The sequence below is a fragment of the Felis catus genome, chromosome D2, assembly GCF_018350175.1.
Source record: "Felis catus isolate Fca126 chromosome D2, F.catus_Fca126_mat1.0, whole genome shotgun sequence".
NCBI classification, from domain to species: Eukaryota; Metazoa; Chordata; class Mammalia; order Carnivora; family Felidae; genus Felis; species Felis catus.
The window spans coordinates 56,607,307-56,630,015 of record NC_058378.1 but is presented as its reverse complement, the minus strand read 5'-3'; the positions used below and the strand labels follow the sequence as shown (position 1 = coordinate 56,630,015).

The window sequence follows — 22,709 nt, the reverse complement described above, 5'->3', positions numbered from 1 at the left end:
TCTAAGAACTTAAATGCAGGCCTGCTTAATTTAAGCCCAGAGGTTGAGTGCTTTACCAGTGTACTAGCCAGCCTCCCGAGCCCTAATTTTTTGCCCCATTCCTTAAGCTAGATTCTCCGCTGAGCCCAGATCTGCCAGACTTTGCCTGTGAGAAGAGCCCAAGTGCTAAGCCCCAGGCCTCAGTACCATCCAGATGGCGGATTTCAGTTGAAGATTCACACCTTCCCTCTAGCCTCTGTCCTAAACAAGAATCTGTTTACCTTTCTTTTCAGCCAGAGTAATTTTTTAAAAATTCATCCCTGGTTTACTGCCACTAGTCAAGTATCACTAAAAGTTAAACAATTTTGGAGAAAGCAACCTTTCTGATCAATGGGCTACATGTTTCTAAATATCTTAGTTGAACTTTTTTGCCTCCTGCCTCCCACTCAAAACTTCAACTAAGCCTTTCCTCTAGGCCACTGCTAATCTAATACCTATGTTTGCTGAGTATTGTTAAGGCCTCTCTCAAAGCTGAGAAGGCCTTGACAAGTTTAATTGCCTCAGGGCGCCTGGGTGGCTCAGTCAGCTAAGTGTCAGAGTTCAGCTCAGGTTCCTGAGTTTGGCTTATGGTTCCTGAGTTCAAGCCCCACATCTGGGCTCTCTGCTGTCAGTGCAGAGCCTGCTTCAGATCCTCTGTCCCTACCCCCTCTCTGTCCCTCCCCACCACACGCTTCCTCTCCTCTCAAAAATAAATAAAGTTAAATTGCCTCTAGGAAGGTTCTTAACATCTAGGCAGGAAACCTAAGGCTTGCTTAGCAGTGAAGTGTCAATTTTTACATAGCCACAGTTTTAACTTACTCAACTTTATTGCAAGAACAAAATATTATTTTTAACAATAAAAGCACAGTGCCTACAGGCAAGAGGATGGCCAGGTCTCAGGCCAAGTCTTCTTCCCTAATGTTTCAGACCTAGGTTAGCTAGAAGTCTCCTAGAATGTAACATTTATCCACCAGGTGTCATTATTTACCAATTCTGGTAAGTCACTGGGCCGGGTCTGTGCTCTCTAGTTAAGATCAAGGCTAGAGATAAGAATATGAGATGATCAAAATGGGTTTAGGAAAGAGCGCTGTGTCTGGAATGCAGACGGGGTGGGGGTGGGGTTGGATTTCAAAGGCTAGTGATGCTTTTCTGATCAGGTTTCCTAACCCACCACTTTCCCTGGAAGGAGTCAGAACTTGGGTTCTTAAGAATAGCCGGGGCTCTGTGCTGCATGTGCTGGGCTCAGGTGTATACCCCAAGTCTCAGCGGTCTTCCCATCAGTAAGATACATGACCTTCCTTGCACCTGGTTGCCCCCCCTGTTCTTCCCCTCTGGCTCCTAGTCACATGTCCTGGGGCACAGGAAAGCACTTGCTCCTTCCCAGACTGAAGGTCTCTAGAGAGCCAGAGTTCAGGATACAAATGCCAGCAGTCATAGGACTATGAAAATAGGAAGTGGGTGTGCACAGCAGAGCCTGGTCAGAGGCTACCTGCAAGGCTGAACTAGGGAAACAGGCCCATGTGCCTCTTCAGCTCCAGGTACAAGGCAGGAAGACGAGATGGGCTCAGGCCAGGCATGTCCTCTCCTTGCTCTCAGAGCCAGCCATTACTGGTGAAATCCATACGCAGCGCCTCCTCATCTGTGGGGCTTAGCTCCTGTAAGGGGGCGCGGCAGGGGCCTCCGTAGTAGCCAAACCAGTCCATGGTTTTCTTCAGCCCAGGGATCCCAAAGCGCCGGGTCACCTGTGAAGCAGGGCCTGTTAGAAGAAACTGGGCAATCCCTGCCCACACGTCTGGGATCCGGACACGTGTCACTCTCAGAAAGTTAAGGTTCCCACCCTCCTCCCCTCGTAAAGTAACTTTTTTTTTTAAACGTTTATTTATTATTGAGAGACAGAGAGACACAGAGGGTGAGCAGGGGAGGGGTAGAGAGAGGGGGAGACTTAGAATCTGAAGTAGGCTCCAGGCTCTGAGCTGTCAGCACAGAGCCCAACGCGGGGCTCGAACTCACAAACTGAGAGATCATGACCTGAGCCGAAGTCTGTCGCTTAACCGACTGAGCCACCCAGGCGCCCCCCTTTGTAAAGTAATTTTATCAAATCTGTGACACCAGGGTAGATTGGAAATCCGGATTGAGAGACCAGAAGGCAGGTCAGCAGTAGAGAACACGATGCCAAAAATTCAGATTAAGGAAGGAAGTCACCTCCTCTGGTTTTAGGGGTAAAATCCACCCCATTGGGGAGAAAAGTGGCATTTGGTCATCAAGCTGGGGTGCAAGAAGATAGCAATACTTTGGGCCTGGGCACTAGATCATCACAGGTCTGCAGCCCAGGTTCCAGGAACCAGTTCCCAGGCCTGGTGTGCCCTGGGAGTCAGGAAGGGGAAGGGTGTGTGAGAACTTTAGGCATAGTCCAGACTTTGGCCCTGCAGCAGGGACCCCCACCCACCCATAGCGCCTCGCTGACCCCAACTCTGAAAAACAACGCATCAGTTGCCCTGACAAGTTTCACTGTGTAACCTTATATCATGAACTTGCTATATCTGAGCAAGTTCTAAAAAAATGAGGGGGCTGGACGACATGATCTCTAAAGTGTTACCCATTGTCATGCGGGACCTAAAGCTATTGTCATAACTTAAAATCATGCATGGGGTCTTACAGAAAATGAATTATCGAGCTTCTTGGCTTTTGGCATGGCAACTGGTTATTTCATGCTGATCAGAAGTGTTAGAAGACTCTTTGACTACTCAAAAACTACGAGTGTAATCATTACTTAATAAAGTTTTATTTGAAGGGAAGTTAAAACCTAAGAAGGGTGGGCTTCACGAAGGGTAAAATAATGAAACGGGTTTCTTGGGGTAAAAAAGTTGAGAGCCCCTGATGAATGACTGACTAGTAACTATTTACCACTCGACGCCAGGGAATTTTTTCTTATGGAATGAGTGACAAGCCACCCTCCTCCTAAGCCTGGCCTCAGCCATGATGTTCTAATAACCTGGGCTTTTCACCCAAAACCTGAGCGGGGTGGGAAAGACCTAGGAGAGAGGATAGAAACAAGAAGTACCTAGAGAAAAGTCTTCGTCCACCATAGGTGTCTAAGATCTCAGAGTTGCCCCCTCCTCAGACCCACAGAAAGAATTGGATGCTTTGGTGTGTAAAGAGCATGGAGAGTCCTAAATATAGCCAGGGCAGGAGGCCGGCTGGGTGGGAAGGCGGAGGAAGGACATTGTGTTCAAGCAGGGCAATAGGGTGACATCAAGCCGCTCCTGGGGTGGCTGAGCCCACAGCCCAGGCAGCAGAAAGGTGTTCCAGGCATTCCTGAGTGTGTGCCCAGAGCTGGCACAGGAGGAGGCACAGAGTGGAGAGTAAGGCAGGATGGCATGCGGAGAGCTAGGACGGCAGCACACATCCTCTCTTCCCAAGGGGCCGCCCGCTGCTTCATCTGTAGAACGAGGGAGAGGACAACACCGACCCCACGTCACAAGAGTCACACGAGAAAAATGCCACTGTGAGACCCGATCCCAGGAGACCTAAAAGTTACCCCTTGTCCTGTCCTGGGGGAATGCAGCTTCTGGGACCGACTCTCCTGCAGGTGGGTGGGAGTGGAGAGCAGAGGTCCCACCCCAGTGGCACGTCCAGTACACAAAGGACAGTGTGTTCCCTGATGGGCCTCGCTTCTGCAGTCCTTCCACCCTCTGAATAGACTATCCTATCCCAGGAGGACCGTCACATTCAGGAGACTCGTGCTTGCCTCCCCAGCTGTCCCTTCTCTAACTCTGAGTGAATCTGCCCCTTGGAGGTAAACCTATAAGCCGTGAGGGAGATCTAGAGCCCACCCCCCACTTTACCCAAACAAAACATTACCCGCTTAGCCTGGGACTACCAGCTCAGATGCAAAACTTAAGGGAATGCCAAAGAAATCAGTCATCAAGGTAAGTAATATTTAGTGCCATATTTTTTAAAAAATCAAAACCGATGCAAGAAAAAAAATCCATAAATGAGCAAAGTGTCAATGTTTTAAACAAAGACCAGATCCAACAGACCCATGCCCTGCCACATGTAACCTGAGGCAAAAGCAAACGCGGGCCCTTCTATACGTGTGTTGTGCATTTTTCATTGGTTCATTTTTTTTTCTAGGAGTAGATGCAGAAAAACAAATTTTTGATGAGGTTGTTTCTATTCAAGCTGGAAAAGCAAAATTCTAATAAATTATGTTTTTAATATATATAATACTTAAAACTAGAAGAAGGATGTTTTAATATACTTACTTTTTAATTTTTCAAATTTTTTTTTCAAGTAGTTTAATGTTCTACGGGGAGGGATTACCATTTAGAAAAATACTTAGAGGGCTGGCTCAGAGCCTACAACTCTTGATCTCAGGGCTGGAGAAAAGAAATGAAGGAAGGAAGGAAAGAAGGAAGGAAAGGGAAGGAAGGGAGAAAGAAAGAAAGAAAGAAAGAAAGAAAGAAAGAAAGAAACTAACTTAGAGTTTCCACTTTCAGGAAGAGGGAATAAATGTCCTTTGCCCTATTCCTGCCAACAAATATAACTGAAAAACCTTGGACATTATATAAAAACAAACATGAGACTCCAAAAGGTAGAGAGAAAAAAGATGAACTAGGGACTTCAGGACCCAAGGAACACAGCAGTAAGTTCCCTGGCCTCCACTTGAAGCTGAAGCAGCCAGCGATGCTGAAATGCATTCAATGGGTACAGATAATAAAAGCTCCCAAAAAAGCCTGTTCACTCAAGCCAAGGACCAAGAAGTTGCAGCCCAGCAAGATGGAAAACTTTTAGGCCATCACCACTCTGCTCCAGCCAAGTACCCCAGAAAAAAACTATAGCCCTACCCCCACCCAGGCTAGCAAAGGTTGAATTGGGAGCCAGAACTTCTACCCCCCACTTTACCCCCTCCACAACAGATGTTTTCAGCAGAGGCCCAGGGAGGAAAGTCAGAACTTTTCACACCACCGCCCACACTTAAGGAAGCCACTCTCCCCAGACATATTTGCAAAGTCAGTGGAGACCAGGTGGGAAGCAGTAAGGAAGCATTCCTACCCCTTCAGGTCAGGGAGGTGTCAGTGGAGGCCAAGGGCAGAGCTGTACTTTTAAAAACCTCCCCTCAGGGGCACCTGGGTGGCGCAGTCAGTTAAGCGTCCGACTTCAGCCAGGTCACGATCTCGCGGTCCGTGAGTTCGAGCCCCGCGTCAGGCTCTGGGCTGATGGCTCAGAGCCTGGAGCCTGTTTCCGATTCTGTGTCTCCCTCTCTCTCTGCCCCTCCCCCATTCATGCTCTGTCTCTCTCTGTCCCAAAAATAAATAAACGTTGAAAAAAAATAAATAAATAAAAAATAAAAACCTTCCCTCAAAAGAAATTTCCAGGTCCAGATGGCCTCACTGGAGAATTCTAAAAAATGTTTAAAGATTTAACACCAATTCTACACAGTCCCTTCCAGAAAACAGAAGAGGAGGGAATACTTCCCAGTCAACTGATGAAGCTATTATTACCCTGATACCAAAATCAGACAAAGTGCCAAAAAAGGGGGAAAACTACATACCAATATCTCCTATGCATAGACAGAAAAATCTTCAACTAAGAATTAGCAAATGTAACTCAGCAACATATGAACAAGTTACACACCCATGACTATGTGGGGTTTATTCCAGGAATGCAAGTCTGGTTCAATATTAGAAAATTATCCATGTAACTCACCGTATCAGCAGCCTAAGAGGAAAAACAATCACATGATCATATCACTCAATGAAGAAAAAGCATCTTCTGCAAAACCACACAGACTTGATTACTGTAGGTATATAATAAATCTTGAAATCAAGGGCGCCTGGGTGGCTCAGTCGGTTAAGCGTCTGACTCCGGCTCAGGTCATGATCTCATGGTTCGTGGGTTCGAGCTCCACATCGGGCTCTGTGCTGACAGCTCGGACCCTGCTTCAGATTCTGGGTCACCCTCTCTCTCTGCCCTTCCCCTGCTCACACTCTGACACACTCTTTCTCAAAAATAAACATAAAATACAATTTTTTTAAAATCTTAAAATCAGTAGACTAATTCTTCCCACTTTGTTATTTTTTCCCAAAATTGTTTTAGCTAGTTTTTAATTCCTTGGCCTTTGCATATAAACTTTAGAATAATTTTGTATGGTTTTACAGAGGAATAGATAGACATAGATAATGGAAGCAACAGAGAACCCAGAAATAGAACCACACAAATATGCCCAACTGAGTTCTGACAAAGGTGCAAAAGTAATTCAATGGAAGAAAGATCATCTTTTCAATATTGGAGCAAGTGAATATCCAGAAGCGAAAAGAAAAACAAAACAAACAAAAAAACCCTCCACCTAAGTCTCACACATCATACAAAAATTAACTCAAAATGGGTCATGGACTTGTAAAACTATAAAACTTTTAGGAAAAACAGGAGAAAATCTTCACCATCTAGTGCTAGGAAAAGTCTTCTTAGAGTTGACACTAAAAGCATAAATGCAAATAAAAATATTGATAAATTGGACTTCATCAAAATTAAAAACTTTTGTCCCGCAAAAAACCTGTTAAGAGAATGACAAGGGGCATATGGATGGCTCAGGAGGTTAAGTGTCTGACTCTTCATTTTGGTTTAGGTCATGATCTCATGGTTCGTGAGTTTGAGCTCCATGTTAGGCTCTTTGTTGACAGTGCAGGGCCTGCTTGGGATCCTCTCTCTCTCTCTCTCTCTCAAAATAAACAAATAAACTTAAAAAAAAAAAGGAATGACAAGAGAAGCTACTGACTCGGAGAAAATATTTGCAAACCACATACCTCGCAGAGGACTGGTATCTAAAAGATATAAAGAAAGAACTTCCAAAATTCAACAGTAAAAAAAAAATAAATAAATCCAATCATAAAATAGGCAAGAGACATAAACAGACATTTAATTTAAGAAGATATAGGGGTGCCTGGGGCTCAGGCGGGGCTCAGTCGGTTAAGTGTCTGATTTCGGCTCAGGTCATAATCTCATGGTTTGTAAGTTTGAGCCCCATGTTGGGCTCTGTGCTGACAGCTCAGAGCCTGGAGCCTGCTTCAGATTCTGTGTCTCCCTCTCTCTCTGCCCCACCCTGCTCGCTCTCTCTCTCTCTCTCTCTCTCAAAAAATAAATAAATATTGAAAAAAAATTTTTTAAAGAAGATATACAGATGGTGGGACAGGACAAAAAGAAGACATAGAGGTGGCAAATAAATACATGAAAAGATGTTCAATAGCATTAGCTATCAGAGAAATGCAAATTGAAAGCACAATGTAGTGTTACAACACACCTATCAGAATGGCTAAAATGTTTTAAACAGCAGTCACAGTGCCTAAAGCTGGTAAAGATGCAGAGAAAATGAGTCAGTCATACATTTACACTGATATAAATGTAAAACACTCCGAAAAACATTTTGGTAGTTTCTTAAAAAACTAAACATGCAATCATCATATGACCTACCAACTGTGTATTTATCCCAGAAAAATGAAAATTTATGGTCACGCAAAAGCTTGTACATGAATGTTCACAGCAACTTTTAATAGGCCCTAACTGGGGCGCCTGGGTGGCTCAGTTAAGTGTCTGACTTCGGCTCAGGTCATGATCTCACAGTTGTGATTCGAGCTCTGAGTCCGGCCCTGTGCTGACAACTCAGAGCCTGGAGCCTGCTTCAGATTCTGTGTTTCTCTCTGCCCCTCCCCCATTTGCACTCTGTATCTCTCAAAAATAAACAAACATTAAAAAAATAAAATAGAGGGGCGCCTGGGTGGCGCAGTCGGTTAAGCGTCCGACTTCAGCCAGGTCACGATCTCGCGGTCCGTGAGTTCGAGCCCCGCGTCAGGCTCTGGGCTGATGGCTCGGAGCCTGGAGCCTGTTTCCGATTCTGTGTCTCCCTCTCTCTCTGCCCCTCCCCCGTTCATGCTCTGTCTCTCTCTGTCCCAAAAATAAATAAAAAACGTTGAAAAAAAAAATTAAAAAAAAAAAATAGAAAAAAATAGTCCCAAACTGGAAACAATCTAGTTGTCCTTCAACAAGTGAATGGTTACACAAGCTATGGGTATGGCTGTACCATGAAACACTATTCATCAATAAAAAGGAATGGGCTATTGCCCCAGGCAACAACTTTGAATCTGCACGGAATTATGCTGAGTGAGGAAAGCCAATTGCAACAGGTTATATACTCTGAGGCGCCTGGGTGGCTGAGTCAGTTAAGCATCCAACTTCAGTTCAGCTCATGATCTCGCAGTTTATGGGTTTGAGCCCCACGTAGGGCTCTGTGCTGACCGCTCAGAGCCTGCTTGGTATTCTGTCTCCCTCTCTCTGCCCCTCCTCCGTTATGCTCTCTCTTTCTCAAAAATAAATAAATAAACATTTTTTTTAAAAAAAAGGTTATATACTCTGATTCCATTCACATAGCAGTCTTGAGCTGACAAAACAATAGAAACAGTGAACGTATTTGTGGTTGCCAGGAGTTAAGGACAGGATGGAGGTAGGAGGTGAGTAGATGTAACCATAAAAACATAACATGAGAGATCCTTCTGGTGATAAAAATACTCTGTATCTTGACTATATCAATGTCAAAATCCTGGTTGTGATATTGTACTTTAATTTTGTGAGATGTTCCACTGAGGGAAACTAGAGGACAGGTACATGGACTCTCTTGTATTATTTCTTACAACTTCATCTGCATCTACAGTTATTTCATAATTAAAAGTTTAATTTAAAATATAGAGGGGCGCCTGGGTGGCTCAGTCGGTTGAGCGTCTGACTTCAGCTCAGGTCATGATCTCTCGGTCTGTGAGTTTGAGGCCCGTGTTGGGCTCTGTGCTGACAGCTCAGGGCCTGGAGCCTGCTTCAGATGCTGTGTCTCCCTCTCTCTGTGCCCCTCCCTGACTCATGCTCTGTCTCTGTCTCTGTCTCTGTCTCTCTCTCTCTCTGTCAAAAATAAAATAAAACATTTAAAAAATAAAATAAAATAAATAAAATAAAAAATATATACAAACGTGTCTATAGGAACACACATTTTCCTTCCTGCCTCAGACTCCAGTGTGGCTCTGAACAGCACTGCCTGGCTCTTGACAGGCATTCCACCTTGGCTCTTCTCCTTGACTTGCCCAATATGGAATTGAGGTACACCGTCTGACTGCAGAATAGATTTTTTTTTAAATGTTTATGTATTTATTTGGAGAGAGAGAGAGAAAGAGAGTGAGAGCATGAGCAAGTGTGAGCAGGGGAGGGCCAGAGAGAGAGAGAGGGAGAGAGAGAGAATCCCAAGCAGGCTCCATGCTTTCAGGGTAAGGCCTGATGCGGGGCTCAAATGCACAAACCATGAGATCATGACCTGAGCTGAAATCAAGAGTCGGATGCTTAACTGACTGAGCCACCCAGATGCCTCAGAAATAGACTATTTGAAGACAAAACTCTCCTGGGAAATCTGGGCTCTGAATGCCTCCAGCCTTCCAACTCCTTGATTCCCAATCATTCTGTTTTCCAGGATTTGGCCCTTTATAAAGCTGATGGAAAGGCCCACGGCTCACTCTTTCTAGGCAGTGCATCTCTAAGCAAGGTCCCGGGATTACTTATGTCACCACAATCAGCCAAGATGTTTGTTTCAAGGCTTATTCCTGGGCCTAAAGGATTAGAATTTTAACTAGCACCCTAGATGAATTCCAATGCAACCAATAGGGCTCAACTTTGTCTGAAGTCAGATTTTCTGGAGAGGCACAAGGAGTTCCCACACTGGGATATTCTCTAAAAGGACTTTCTGAAAGGGAAGAGGCTAAGTGGGGACCCCTGTGCCTGCCTTGGCTCCTGCTCCAGTGAGGACACAGACACCCCCCCTCCCCCCACCCCATGCCTTGGGGCCATTGACTGGGAACTCACCGCAGTGTTTGGCTCAATGAGGCGGTGCTGCAGCTTCTGGGCATCTTCCCATTGCCCTGTGAGGCAGAGTCGCTCCAGCTGGCACACCTGAGCCCCCAGGACATTGGCCAGGGCACACACGCCCCCCACAGCTCCTGCCCCAGAGTAAGATGCAGAACATCAGCAAGAGCCTCTTCTCACAGACAATGTCAGACCCTGGTCCCCAGCACCCCTTATTCTGGGGAGAGAGGATGTGGATTTCTGTGCCACTGGCCGGCCATGTCAAAGGCATGCTCTGTGAGTCCACAGAGAACTGATTTCCAGAGAGAAAAGCTGCCAGCATATTTGAAGTAGAATCCCACAGGCTGAAGGTCAGGGAACAGAGCCTGAGGCTAACCTGAGAACAGTTCCTTCCGTGCACCACCCCCCCATACACCTCCCAGAGTAAAGTCCCACCTGCCACTTGACACCTCCATGATCCTCTAATAAATAGCCCCCTGACTCATCCGTGCGGGAAGGGGGTGGAGTGGACGGGAAGCCTTTGCTCTTCTGAAATCTTATTCCCCCCAGTGAATTCAGCCTGGGACAGTGCTGGGGGTGGGGGGCAGTGGAAAGAGCTCTGGACACAGTCAGGAGACCAGGCATTTCCTCCCATTGGTTGCATGAACTTGCACAAGTCATAGACCTCCCGGTCCTCTTTGTTCTTATCTGGGCAATGAAAACGGGCTGGCTGTGATCTCAGGAGGCCCTGCCACTCTGCCAGCCTGGGATGTGATTCTAAGTCTAGTTAGGAGTGGCCTCAAGACTGGAGAGTGAGAAATTTGGAATGAGCTTATATAGCTGCCATTTACTGATCCCCACTCTGTGCCAGGCACTATGCAGACATGGGGCCAATGCTCTCAAATTCTTGTAACACCCCCCTGCTTTAGAGGGTAGAAGTTCAGGCCCAGAGAGGCTGAACACCTTGCCAGGAGGTACCCAGTACATGGCAGAGCTGAGATTCCAACTCACATCCCCGAGCCTCCAGAGCCTGTGCTCTTTCCAGCTGCCCCCCTCAGGAACGAGGCTTCAATCGGTCCCCTCTTCTGCCATTGCTCTTTAGAGACTGCGACGTGGCAGAGGAGAGACGTGCAAGGTCCTAGACAATAAGCCAAAGTCTTTGGAGACCAGAAAAAAGGAATGGGCATTGCCCTCTGCAGCACCAGAAAAGTAACTCAGATCTGCACTTGCTGGGGCTTCAGCCGAAGGGAGAAAATGCTTCTTCTCCTCCCTCTTGAGGGCTTAAAACCAACCCGAACCCAAGCACCTTGACCCACAACAAACAAGCTCATTTGGTCCAATGGTGACATTCCCGGGACCTTGAACTGGAACCGAATCAGGCAGCTGAAGGTCCCTGGCCCATTCCTACAGGTCTGACAATTCCTTCCGGCCTAGCACCCAGGTGAGAGGAAGCCAGACTCCTGAATGAGAGGAGAGGCTCTAAGGCCTGTGTCCTCAGAGAATGATTTACAAGGTGAGATCAGAGGAGCTAAGTCTGTTACTGAAGCACCGAGCTCAGGACTTAGAACAGCAGGCATCCCTGCTACAGACCAAGGATGGTACAGAGCCACCCTCTTCTGCCCAAGAAGGTCACTCGTAAGCACCCAATATTGAGACTTCTGAGGTTTCCAAGCAGACAGGCTGGCAAAGGGCCCCCTGCAGACCCAGACGCAGCCTGCACGGTTTCTCCCAGCACACCCAGGGTGGTGGGGGTGGGTGGGCACGGGTCCTGGGTGTACCACCCATGACGGTGTGAGAGCGGCGGGAGGCCTACCCACGGCATAGCTGGCCAGCAGGAAGCCAGCCGATCCAGCCAACACCTGGAAATCCTGCCTCCCGGTCTTGTGAACAATCAGCCCCATCCTGGTCACCTGCAACAGCAAACCCGGGTGAGAGCTGCACCCAGAGCCTCAACACCAACGGAGAAGGGGGCTGAGCGAGGGTGGGAGGAGAGCCCAGGCCCCAGAGAGCCACCCCAGAACTCAGACAAAGCCCCAGAGAGCCCACACGATGGAAAGAACCCAAACAGGAGCCCAGGACTGGAGCGGGTTCCAGAGCTGCCCTGAAGTCGCTAGCACAGGAGAAGAGGAAGGAGCGCCAGCCAGGAGCTGCTGCCACTCACATCGCCACCACTGTCCTTGATGCCCACGATGTTTGGGTGCTGGGAAAGCGTGACCACCGCATCCACCGGCAGGTCCAGCCCCGTGTTGGCTGGGACGCTGTAGAGCACCACAGGAATCGGGGAGAGGTCAGCGACCTGCGAGAGGCAGAGAAGAGGGGAGAGGCAGAGGGCAGCTGCCCCAGGCCCGCCACCAGCCCACCACCACCAGCTCCGGGCCTGGGGTGCTACGGGGCCCCTGGACAGGCCTACCTCCTGGACTAGAAGTCACAGTGCCACGTGCCCTGCTTGTAAGCAATTGATGAGTAATATTTCATGAGTGCTTTCTGTGTGCCAAGCTCAGTCCTAAGTCCTCTCTATATTCTGATGGAACTTAGTCCTCACAACAACCCTGTGAGGAAGACACCATCATTCCGACCATCTGAGAGGGGAGGAAACAGCAACACAGTGTGGCCGGGCCAGTGGCCCAGCACCAGGTGGCGGCTAGCGCCTGGGGGCATCCCTCCCGTCCCACAGGTGTCATTCATGGAAGTAGGCTCACCCCTTGGCCCCTGGCCTCTCTGTCTCGTCTCCCCAGGCAGTCTCCTCCCCTCGTCCAGCCTTCCCTTGGTCCCAGGCCCCAAACCCATCCCCAACCCTCACACCCTACCTTGGTGTAGTGGTGAATGAGGGCGGCGCTGCTCATGCGGCCACGATAGAAGCAAGGGGTCACCACGATGGCAGCGTCAGCCCCAACCTGGGCCATGCTCACAGTCATCTCCACCGTGGCTTGAGTGGCTGCAGGAGGAAAGAGGGAGTCTTCCTTGTAGGCCATGGAGGGTGAGAGCAGGAGGCAGAAGGGCAGGGCTAGGACCTGGGGCAAGCAAGGGGGGCAGAAGGGAAGGAACCAGCAGGCTGAACCAGCCCCAGGGCCAAGGAGCCTGGCTTCCCACCCCAGGCACCCCCAAGTACCCCTAGGGCCCAGAGCATTGTGGCCTCACACTCGCAGCCAGAGCCAGCTAGCAGCAGTTTGTCCTTGGGCATGGCCTGGCGGACTCGGCTCACCACCTCCAGCCTCTCGATGCTGGTCAGGAAGGGGAACTCGCCATTGGAGCCCTGCACCACGAAGCCTGATGAACAACCAGGATATTGGTGTTACACTCACACAGGTTCCTACCTCCCCAACACCATAGCTTTGCGCGTATCTCCTTCTCATCTTTGTCCTGAGGCAGGCAGAATGTTTCACCCAGTTGCGGTCACAGTGTCCACACCGTTTTTCTTTGTGTTAATGAAATGTGTCAGCTATACCCCAAAGAATCGATGATAATGTAACCCACAGGTGCGTACCCAACAGTCATGGCAACCCTCCCCTATCACGTTTTTCTTCCTCCTCTAACCGTCCTGACTCAGGTGCTATTGTTCCCATTCAAGTCTTATACCCTAAGACATACATATGGACCCATAAACAACATATAACAGTTGTGGCCATTTTAAACTGTATAGAAATGGAATCAAGATCATACAACCTTCTGCAGTCTGCTATTTTTGCTCAAGATTATGCTGTGAGCTTTGTCCATAGCAGCACACAGGTCTGGTTCATTCATTTTAACGGCTACAGAATATTCTATTTGAAGTCAGACTACAATTTACTTTTCATTTTCCCTCCGAGGACACTTAGAATGTTTCCTTAGTTTTGCTATTACAAACAATGCTGAAACAACCATGTTCTACAGTCTTCTGTGCCCATGTCTGAGCTTCTCCACGGTTTCTTTAGGTTTGTAATTGCTGCGTCACACGTATGTGCATTTTCACATGCCAAACATCTCTCTCATTAGCCAATTCATACCCCATCAGCACATAGAAGAGTCTGTTAGTGTTCATCCGTGTCAACACTGGGTATTGTCAGAATTAATATTTGCCAGTTTTCTGGGTGAAAAGTGGGTTGAAAGTGGGTGAAAACACGTTTTCCTGTTTTATTGATCATGTGAGAAGTTTCTAACATCACCAGGTAAGGTGTCAACTCTTTTTTATAAATCCATGAGAGACCAAGAGATTTGATGCTGTTTGACTGAATCTGAAGGGAAGGTTAGTAAAACCATCCTCCTCTCCGCTTTTTCATTTAACTCTCTCTACCCTCTTCTTCCTCCTCTCTACTCCAGTCCATCCTCAAAACACTGTTCTTAAATAGATGACAAATACAGCATACGGCACGGCGAGACTATTAATAAACAGGAGACTGTTTGGGAGAAAGGAATGAAAAGAAAGCTGGAGGGGCGCCTGGGTGGCGCAGTCGGTTAAGCGTCCGACTTCAGCCAGGTCACGATCTCGCGGTCCGTGAGTTCGAGCCCCGCGTCGGGCTCTGGGCTGATGGCTCAGAGCCTGGAGCCTGTTTCCGATTCTGTGTCTCCCTCTCTCTCTGCCCCTCCCCCGTTCATGCTCTGTCTCTCTCTGTCCCAAAAATAAATAAACGTTGAAAAAAAAAATTAAAAAAAAGAAAAGAAAAGAAAGCTGGAGGCGATAACTGATCTACAATACAAAATCCCCGCTGCACCGTTGAGAAAGATGGGCCATCATTTTGATTTGGAGCTTCCTGACAGTCCGAGCTAAAAGGGAAATGTGATCAGCTGACAGATATGCAGAACTCCAGATAAAAGCAAAGCAGCTGCCCGGGGGAAACACACAGTTTCCTGGCATCGGGACCAAGAGAGACTGTTCCCGTGAGTCATCCTTAAGGGACACAATGTGATGTAGAGTCAACTTTTCACCACAAACCTTTTTCCATGCTGTTCGCTACACCATTAGATTCCACTCAGTGGACTGCCAGAATGGCTCACTGGATACTTAGCAATCCCACCCCCTGCCAGCTTTTTGCCTTGGTGATATTGTAAGGAGCATCTTGAAGCAAATAGTTTTTGGCTTCTGTTGTGCTGCCTCCTCAGGATCCATCTCTCCGTGTCAGGCCAGGAGCCTCCTTCTGTCTCGGTACAAACGGTGTTAGCGCTTTCCCAGTGGGTCACCCCCACTCTTGAGTTGCCAACCCTGGAGAGGACCGGACCAGCACCCTCTGACTAGGATTCTGAGGTCAGGCTTTCACCAGTCCCTCTGTGCAAATGCCAAAGACATCTCCCTCCCTCCCCAACCCTGCCCGCTTGCCCCCACCTTGCCCCCACCGCCCAGCCCGGTTCTTACTCCAGCTGCTTCTTCAGCCATGTCCACTCACTCCCAAGTCCCGCTTCATTCTGGCGGCCCGTGCCACGGGCCCCTGGGCAGTTAAGACCGCTGGGTCTTGCACTCTCAGACAGGAAGCAGGCCCCTGTGCTCAAGACTCCCGGTGGCCTTTCCCTTGTCTCCTGTAAAGGAGCATCTGACCCAGGCCTGACTCCCGAGGAGGAGGCCAGGCCAGGCTAGGGAAGAGGGAGTATCACAGAGTCGGGGACGCACTGGACCCAACTCCCCTCTGGCTTTTGAGGAAGTTAGTTATATCAGGTCTCTGAGTCCCTGTTTCCTTTTCTCTGGGATGGTAATAAAATCATTTCGATCCTACCTTATAAGGCTACGTTAAAGGCCCGAACAAGAAAAGGTAAGAGAAAGCACCCTGAAATCTGTGAACTGATGCCGCCGAGAGCCCCCTCCTTCTCCTTGGAGGGATGCCCAGTTTCAGGCCCGATGTGCCTCTCTCTGCTGGTGCAGCAAGGGGACTGGAGGAGTGGAAGGGCCAGGGTCCCGGATGGGTCGGGGAGTGAAGACAGGGAGCGGTTCTGAACTCAGAGGAACCTGGGTGTAGCTCTCAGTGCAGCCCCTGATCAGCTAGCTATGAGATCTTGGGCACGCGGCTTAACCAAACCTCAGCTTCCTCACATGAAAAATGGGGAGAGTATTAGTGCTCTCCTTAAAGCATTGTTGTGAGGCTCAAATGAGATACTATGTATAAAGTGCTTGGATGAGAACCCGGCCTGCCGGCTTTGTTAGCTGTAATTACTGTGGAGTCAGGAGAAAGTGCGCAAGCCTTAAATGAGAAGGGTGGCAGCTTTCCATCTGAGGTGGAGGAGGATGGCTGGTGTGGAGGGGAGGCCGCACTCAGGAACCTCTCCCGTCCCCTCCAGCTGCAAGACAAAGGGGCTCATCACAGAGGCTACTCTCTCTTGGCCCCATGGTCAGGCTGGCCACTCCAGGGAGCCAGAGCGGCCTGGGAAGAGGAGTGAGTGTTTGGGGCTGGGGATGCATATCTCCTTACCAAGAGAATATACTTGAGTTGGTGGCTTAGTGGCCATTTTCCCTACGGCACAACTGTAATAAAACCTTGACATTTTGAACTACTTTTAAATTAATAGAAAAGTTGCAGAAATAGTGCAGGGGATTTCCACACCTCCCTCACCCAACCTCCACCAATGATAAGGTCTTACTATTTATTTAGTACAATGATCAGAACCAGAGAATTAGCGCTGGTAAGGTACTAACTTGCAGACTTTAGTTGAATTTTGCCAGTTTTAAACTTCTTTAAAGATTCCAAATTCCTAATTAGCCAATCTGAAATTGTATGCAATAAACTTTTTTTTTTTAATTTTTTTTTTCAACGTTTATTTATTTTTGGGACAGAGAGAGACAGAGCATGAACGGGGGAGGGGCAGAGAGAGAGGGAGACACAGAATCGGAAACAGGCTCCAGGCTCCGAGCCATCAGCCCAGAGCCTGACGCGGGGCTCGAACTCACGGACCGCGAGATCGTGACCTGGCTGAAGTTGGACGCTTAACCGACTGCGCCACCCAGGCGCCCCACGTATGCAATAAACTTTTAATAAGGGATTTAAGATCTTCCGGATAAACGCATGCATTTTATGCATTTTTACAATCACTTTCAGAAGCCATACCTCACCACCCTTGCTTTTTGTCTAATTTAGCAGCTTCCAACATTTTCTAGTATGACAGACCCCATTTTTTTCCATTAATATTTTTGCAATAAAGTATTTTACCTTTTTATTTTTTATTTAATTACTGTATTTTTAAAGTAGGCTCCACACCCAATGTTGGGGCTTGAACTCATGACCCTGATCTGAGATTAAGAGTCATATGCTCTACGGACTGAGGCCACCAGGCTCCCTTATTTATTTTTTTTAAGTAATCTCTACATCCAATATGGGGCTTAAACTCACAACCCTGAGATCAAGAGTTGTGCGCTCTACCAACTGAGCCAGCCAGGCACCCCTGTTATGAAGTTCTGAAGTATTTTAAATTTAAAGCATATGTATGGGGCACTTGGGTGGCTCAGTCGGTTAAGCGTCTGACTTCGGCTCAGGTCATGATCTCGGGGTTCGTGAGTTCAAGCCCCACGTCGGGCTCTGTGCTGACAGCTCAGAACCTGGACCCTGTTTCAGATTCTGTGTCTCCCTCTCTCTCTCTGACCCTCCCCCGTTCATGCTCTATCTCTCTCTGTCTCAAAAATAAATAAACGTTAAAAAAATTTTTAAAGCATATGTATATTAGTATTTATATAAAGTCACTATTAGTAATGTTAAAAATATTCAAATACTGGGCACCTGGCTGGCTCAGTCGCTGGAGCATGTGACTCTTTTCTTTCTTTCTTTCTTTTTTTTTTTTTTTTTTTTTTTTTTGTATTTTGAGAGACAGTGACGGGAAGGGGCAGAGAAGAGACAGGGAGAGTGAGAGAATTCCAAGCAGGCTCTGCTCCTCTGCGTGGAGCCCGGCGTGGGGCTCCATTCAGGGCTCGAGCTCACAGACCATGATATCACGACCTGGGCCTAAGTCAGGCACTTAACTGATGGAGCCACCCAGACACACCTGGAGCATGTGACGCTTGATCTCAGGGTTGTGAGTTTGAGCCCCACGCTGGGTATGGAGATTACTTAAAATAAAATCTTCAGAAGTGCTTGGGTGGCTCACTCGGTTGAACGTCCCGACATTTGATTTTGGCTCATGTCTTGATCCCATGGTCACGGGATAGAGCCCCATGTCGGTTCAGCGTGGAGCCTGCCTAAGAGTTTCTCTCCCTCTCTCTCTGCCCCTCTCCCCTGCTCGTGTTTTCTCTCTAAAATAAAATAAAATAAAAATTTAAATAAAATCTTAAAAATAAATAAAAATAAAAATATTCAAATGCTTCCAATTATGTCCCATAAAATCAATTGACCACACTTAGGGTGTTTGTAGATTTTTCCATCCTTTGCAAGGATTCGGGGGACCTTCTTCCCACAGGTTGAGGCCAACAGGCTGGGAAACACTGGTAAGTTCACAATCGATGCAAATGGGACACTTCTATGTAAAGGAGTCATTGGGGGGTTAGACAGTGCTGTAGAGCTGACCTCTCTCAAGTTTCACAGGAGAGATAGCTGCCTCACTGGAGATCATCCCTTGCCCCAGAAACGGCTTCTTTAGACCCAGGAAGAGGAGGCAGGGAGAGTCCCAGGCTTGTGGGAGGGCACAGAGAGTGTCAGGACACGGGGGAAGAGGGCAGGGATAAGCATGAGTGAGGGAGACCCGTGTGGGGACGGCGAGGCACCGGCCTAAGGGGCAGCACAGGGAAGGGATTTGGGGTCTGAGCTTTGGAGTCGGGCAGAGCTGGGCTCCACCTCCAACAACATCGCATAGTGTCTATGCCCTATCAGGCGAATGACACCACTGAGCCTCACATGTCTCATCTGCAAAACGGGGACACTGCAAACCTTCCTTATGGGGGCCTTGCTGCAACAACACACAGCATGGCATAGACTAAAGTCTGAACAGGAAAAGAAAAAAAAATTACTAGTAATACTACTAATTAGTAGCACTAGCATCAGCGGCAGCCCCGGCATTAAGAACATAAGAAGGGAGAGTATGGGGCACAGGGGCTCTGTAGGCAGGTGGTGGGAGGCACTAACGCAGGTCCCAGTGGGCTGGGGGAAGCAGGGGGGGCAGGGGGAGGGCACTGCAGTGCAGGATGCCACACGACTTGAGAAGCAGCAGGCAGGGTGAAGAGGACCCCAAACAGGACAGGAGACCCACATCCCAGTTTGCTTACGAGCTTCTGAAAGCCTGTCTATCCCCCCACCACCCACACCTGGCTGCTTCCTCCTTCTCTGGCAATAGCAGGTTGGTGGGTGTTGAGCTCCCTGGAGACAGCCCCACCCCCAGAACCTGAGACCCAGAGAAGATTTATGGACTTTTTTTTTTTTTTTTTTTCTGATTTACGGAGTCTTGAATCAGCCTAGCATAAAGGCCCACACAAAGAGGACTTTGGGGGCAGGAAGCCTCTCCCCATATCCCTTCCCAGTGCTGAGGCTGGCCACAGAGCCCCCAGACCCAGAGTGAGGGTATACAAGGCTTTATTGGCTCAGTTCCAGGCGTTCGGCATCAGTGTGGGGCTCTCAGCTGCTCCTGGGCTCTGCCTCTATCTTCTCCCGGTGGGTCTTCAGGGGCCTGCGAGTCTGTCTCAGCTGCTTCGCTTCCTTCCACCCCCGCCCCCTCCATCGGGGACCATCCTCTGTGGCAGACCGTACTCACAGAGCCAAAGGGGCCCAGGGCCTGCCCTTCAGGAAGAAGGGATTTGGGTGGCACCATCTCGCCACAGGAGAGAAAACAGGCCTGCAATTGTGTGCCAGCCCTGTTGGGGGAAAGGGGCGTCTCCATCCGTGGTTAGGTGGCTTCAAAGGGGTGGTAGGTCTGGTGGCTGCGGTTGGGCAGGCTGTGGCTCTGGTGGTTCGGATGACCCTGGTGTCCATAGTGACCGTGGCCACGGATGGCGTGTGTGTGGTTCGCGCCAGCTACGGTGGCTTCCCGCTGGGTGAGGAAATTCCCTTTCAGCTTCAACTCCACCTCCTCGAGGGCCTTCAGCTCCTCCTGGTTGACGTCTCTGGACTCCAGGTGGCCTGAGTTCTGGTAAGCTATGGCACGCTGCAACATGGAATTAGCCAGCTGCTGTCCTAGGGTGTCAATCTCCTTGGTGCAGGCAGCCACAGCGGCCCATGTGGGCTCGTCCATGGACGAGGATTTTGCAGACTCCTTGTGGGTCTCTTTGGTCACTGAGGCCCCAGACGTCCTCTGCTTGCTGGTGAAGGACTCCCGGCTCAGAGTGGTGCCCACCTCTCTTTGCCTTGTGGTGAGAGTCTCCATGTGAATGGTGGTGCTGGCTTCTCCGCTGCCGCTCTCGGGTGATGGGGCGTCCGTGCTGCTGCAGGAGGCCAGCTTCTCTTCGGAGAGGCGACTAAAGTGAGATTTAATCCAGTTCTCATTCTTTGCTTTGTGACATTCCGGTGGCTCCTGCACATTTTGTGCAGACGCGGCGGATGCCTTCCTTCTCCTCTTCCTCTGAATCCACAGCATGAGGCCTCCCCCTCCGAGTAAGAGGGCAGTCCCCAGCACCACCTTGCATGATGGTTGCTGGATGAGCTCCAAGAAGGCCTCCAGGACCCTAGGCTGGGCGGGCAGAGCTAAGAGCACACTGGGAGTGGAGGAGCCCGGATGGTATGGTTCATGCTTGAAAGGGTAGGTTCCCAGAGGCTGTCTGGCAGGTAGGGCCTCAGCTGTACCCTTCCTAGGATGCCCCTCCCACCTCAGCAATGAACCCCATTGTGAGGAAGGTGGTTGGGGGGGCAGGGCGGGGGGGGGGGGGAGAGGCCACAGCATCCCTCATGTCCAACCTGGTAGGCATTTCCTGAGGCCCAAGTCCTGTCTCCCACCTGACAGCTAGTCCCAAGGTGAGTGGAAAAGCAGTTTCCCCAATTCTGAGTTTCTTCCACCTTCTGTTTAAGACCCATTCTGCAACTCAAGCCTTCTTATTTTCCAATATCTGGTTTCTCTCCCTCTCTATTCCTGTGCCCCCTCCCCGGGGGTGGGGGGAGGCAGGAGCCACTGACCATGGCTGAAGGACCCCCTTGGCCAGGCTGGCATCCATCCCTGGCTGCCTGACACAGGTGTCTCCTTCCATTCAAGGTCCACCCCTGCTGGCAGCTTAGCACATCCCATCCCCATTTGCAGCCCCAACCGCCTTAACTAAGCAGAGTCCAGAAGGAAAGGGGCCCAGGAAAGAGCTCATTCTAGAATAACATGAGGTCATAACTGGGGGGAGATAAGCAGTGGGTTGAGAAGGCAGAGCAGACAGGACAGAGGGATTCACCAGATCCCAGATCTCAGGGGCAATTCCAGGATGGGGGCTGCTACCTCTTGTCCTAGTGAGGCACCTGCAAACCCAGAATGTGCCCCCCTCCTCCATGTGCCCTGGTTAAAGGGCACAGTTTAGATTGTGAGCAGGTGGACCACCTGGCCAGGCTCTCTGTGGGTACAGACAATGGAAAGCCTGGCCCACAATCCGAAATTATATCAGAGCGTCTCGGGGGGAGAAACAGGCCTGGGCCACTCTATTTTTCTGCCAGAGGCACATAACACATTTAAAAAAACATTTTTTTACTCAAAAAAATTTTTTTTTCCTTAAAAATAATTTTCACTTAAAAATTTTGTTGAATGTTCATTTTTTTGAGACAGAGGGGCAGAGCATGAGAGGGAGAGGGGCAGAGAGAGAGAGAGAGAGAGAGAGAATCTGAAGCAGGCTCCAGGCTCTGAGCTGTCAGCACAGAGCCCGACGCGGGGCTTGAACCTGCGAACCGTGAGATCATGACCTGAGCCAAAGTCAGACGCTCTGCCAACTGAGCCATCCGGGTGCCTCGGTATATTTCACTTTTTTAAAGTGAAGAAATACCAAAACAGGGTTGTAGAAATTGTGATTTTTTTTAAAAGTTTGTTTATATAGTTATCTCTACACTCAATGTGGAGTGTACACATGAGTGTACTGATGACCCCAAGATCAAGAGTCACGTGCTCCTCTGACTGAGCCAGCCAGGTTCCCCTACCCTGTGGGGTTTTTTTTAAGCAAAATATTTTATTTAACAAAGTAACGGCTTCAATATATACCATAATATCCCCAGTCTACATACTAAGGGAATAAGATACAAGCTCATAGTTTTATGGGTAACATCTTCTCTCTAGTCCTGCTGAAGTAGCTCTGTGGTCATCCACTAACCTCATGTGGAAATAACAATTCAAAGTTCATCTCTGAGGTTGTTTGTGGGAGTGAGTTCAGAGCCAAATGGCCCCTCTGCAACAATCTTACCTTCCAGTCTCTAGGTATAACTTTCATTTAAGAATGATACTCTTTATTCATATAATCAGGAAAATTTAACAATGCAAAAACAAGTAGAAATAGAGAGGTACACAGTTTGGGCAATACCTTCCAGAAGAATCTCTTAACTGTTCACTGATTCATCAAGAGTAGGTTCCCACCTCCTCTTTGGAGGACCTTTAACTTATCACAGGAGGCCCTGGCTATGTGGTATGCAATGGCTTCTTCCTCTGCCCCTGAGTGTTGGGCTGCAGAGCCAGCCCTGGGGGCCCGGATAGGGCCAGAGAAACATTGTTTGTACAGCTAAAGTTGCTCACAGCTCCTTTCCTGGGCATTCTGGCTGTGTCCTGGGAGCAGTGACAGGACCCTATAGCTCTACTCCTTGTGCCAGGGCCTCCCACTTGGAGCTCCTTGAGAGGAAGGCATTAACCCGGTGGCTCAGTTTCCATTCTAAAATGAGGAAATCAGACTAGAGAGGTTCAGTGATTTCTCCAAGGTCGCCATAACCAGCAACACCAGGACTTTTATCCAGGCCTTCTCACTGTCGATGCTGAGCTCCTTCTACACAGCCCACTGCCTCCCT

The 22,709-nt window shown here is 48.9% G+C and overlaps 2 protein-coding genes and 1 long non-coding RNA gene across 9 annotated transcripts in view; 1 reads left to right on the top strand and 2 right to left on the bottom strand.

The window, feature by feature from the left end:
- Positions 1 to 825: 825 nt before the first annotated feature.
- The window catches only part of HOGA1 (4-hydroxy-2-oxoglutarate aldolase 1), a 23,798-nt gene continuing 1,914 nt past the window's right edge, over positions 826 to 22,709 (bottom strand). Inside the window, exons 2-8 of one of the 6 annotated variants that reach the window (XM_019813643.3) lie at positions 13,027 to 13,155; positions 12,696 to 12,823; positions 12,050 to 12,184; positions 11,702 to 11,798; positions 9,910 to 10,043; positions 9,048 to 9,169; positions 1,542 to 1,760 (exon numbers count right to left, since the gene is read on the bottom strand). In XM_019813643.3, the coding sequence (XP_019669202.1) occupies positions 1,757 to 1,760; positions 9,048 to 9,169; positions 9,910 to 10,043; positions 11,702 to 11,798; positions 12,050 to 12,184; positions 12,696 to 12,823; positions 13,027 to 13,155 (749 nt within the window). In that variant the 3' untranslated portion in view covers positions 1,542 to 1,756. Of the gene's footprint in view, positions 1,761 to 2,781; positions 3,458 to 5,354; positions 5,740 to 9,047; positions 9,170 to 9,909; positions 10,044 to 11,701; positions 11,799 to 12,049; positions 12,185 to 12,695; positions 12,824 to 13,026; positions 13,156 to 22,709 lie in introns of those variants that run through there. The other 5 variants (XM_003994273.5, XM_019813642.3, XM_006938055.5 and 2 more) reach the window with 5 other exon arrangements.
- CD2H10orf62 (chromosome D2 C10orf62 homolog) lies at positions 19,321 to 20,589 on the bottom strand. The gene has a single exon (XM_006938054.4). The coding sequence runs from the start codon at positions 20,332 to 20,334 to the stop codon at positions 19,648 to 19,650; it is 687 nt and encodes a 228-aa protein (XP_006938116.1). The 5' UTR covers positions 20,335 to 20,589; the 3' UTR covers positions 19,321 to 19,647.
- Positions 20,625 to 22,709, top strand: part of LOC109492620 — a 15,595-nt gene continuing 13,510 nt past the window's right edge. Inside the window, exon 1 of one of the 2 annotated variants that reach the window (XR_006587201.1) lies at positions 20,625 to 20,708. This is a non-coding gene — a long non-coding RNA (uncharacterized LOC109492620). The remainder of the gene's footprint in view (positions 20,709 to 22,709) is intronic. The other variant, XR_006587202.1, reaches the window with a different exon arrangement.

What these genes read in the sequence shown, in the direction of transcription:
- CD2H10orf62 (XM_006938054.4), bottom strand. Translation starts at nt 20,334, where the DNA reads ATGCTGTGGATTCAGAGGAAGAGGAGAAGGAAGGCATCCGCCGCGTCT.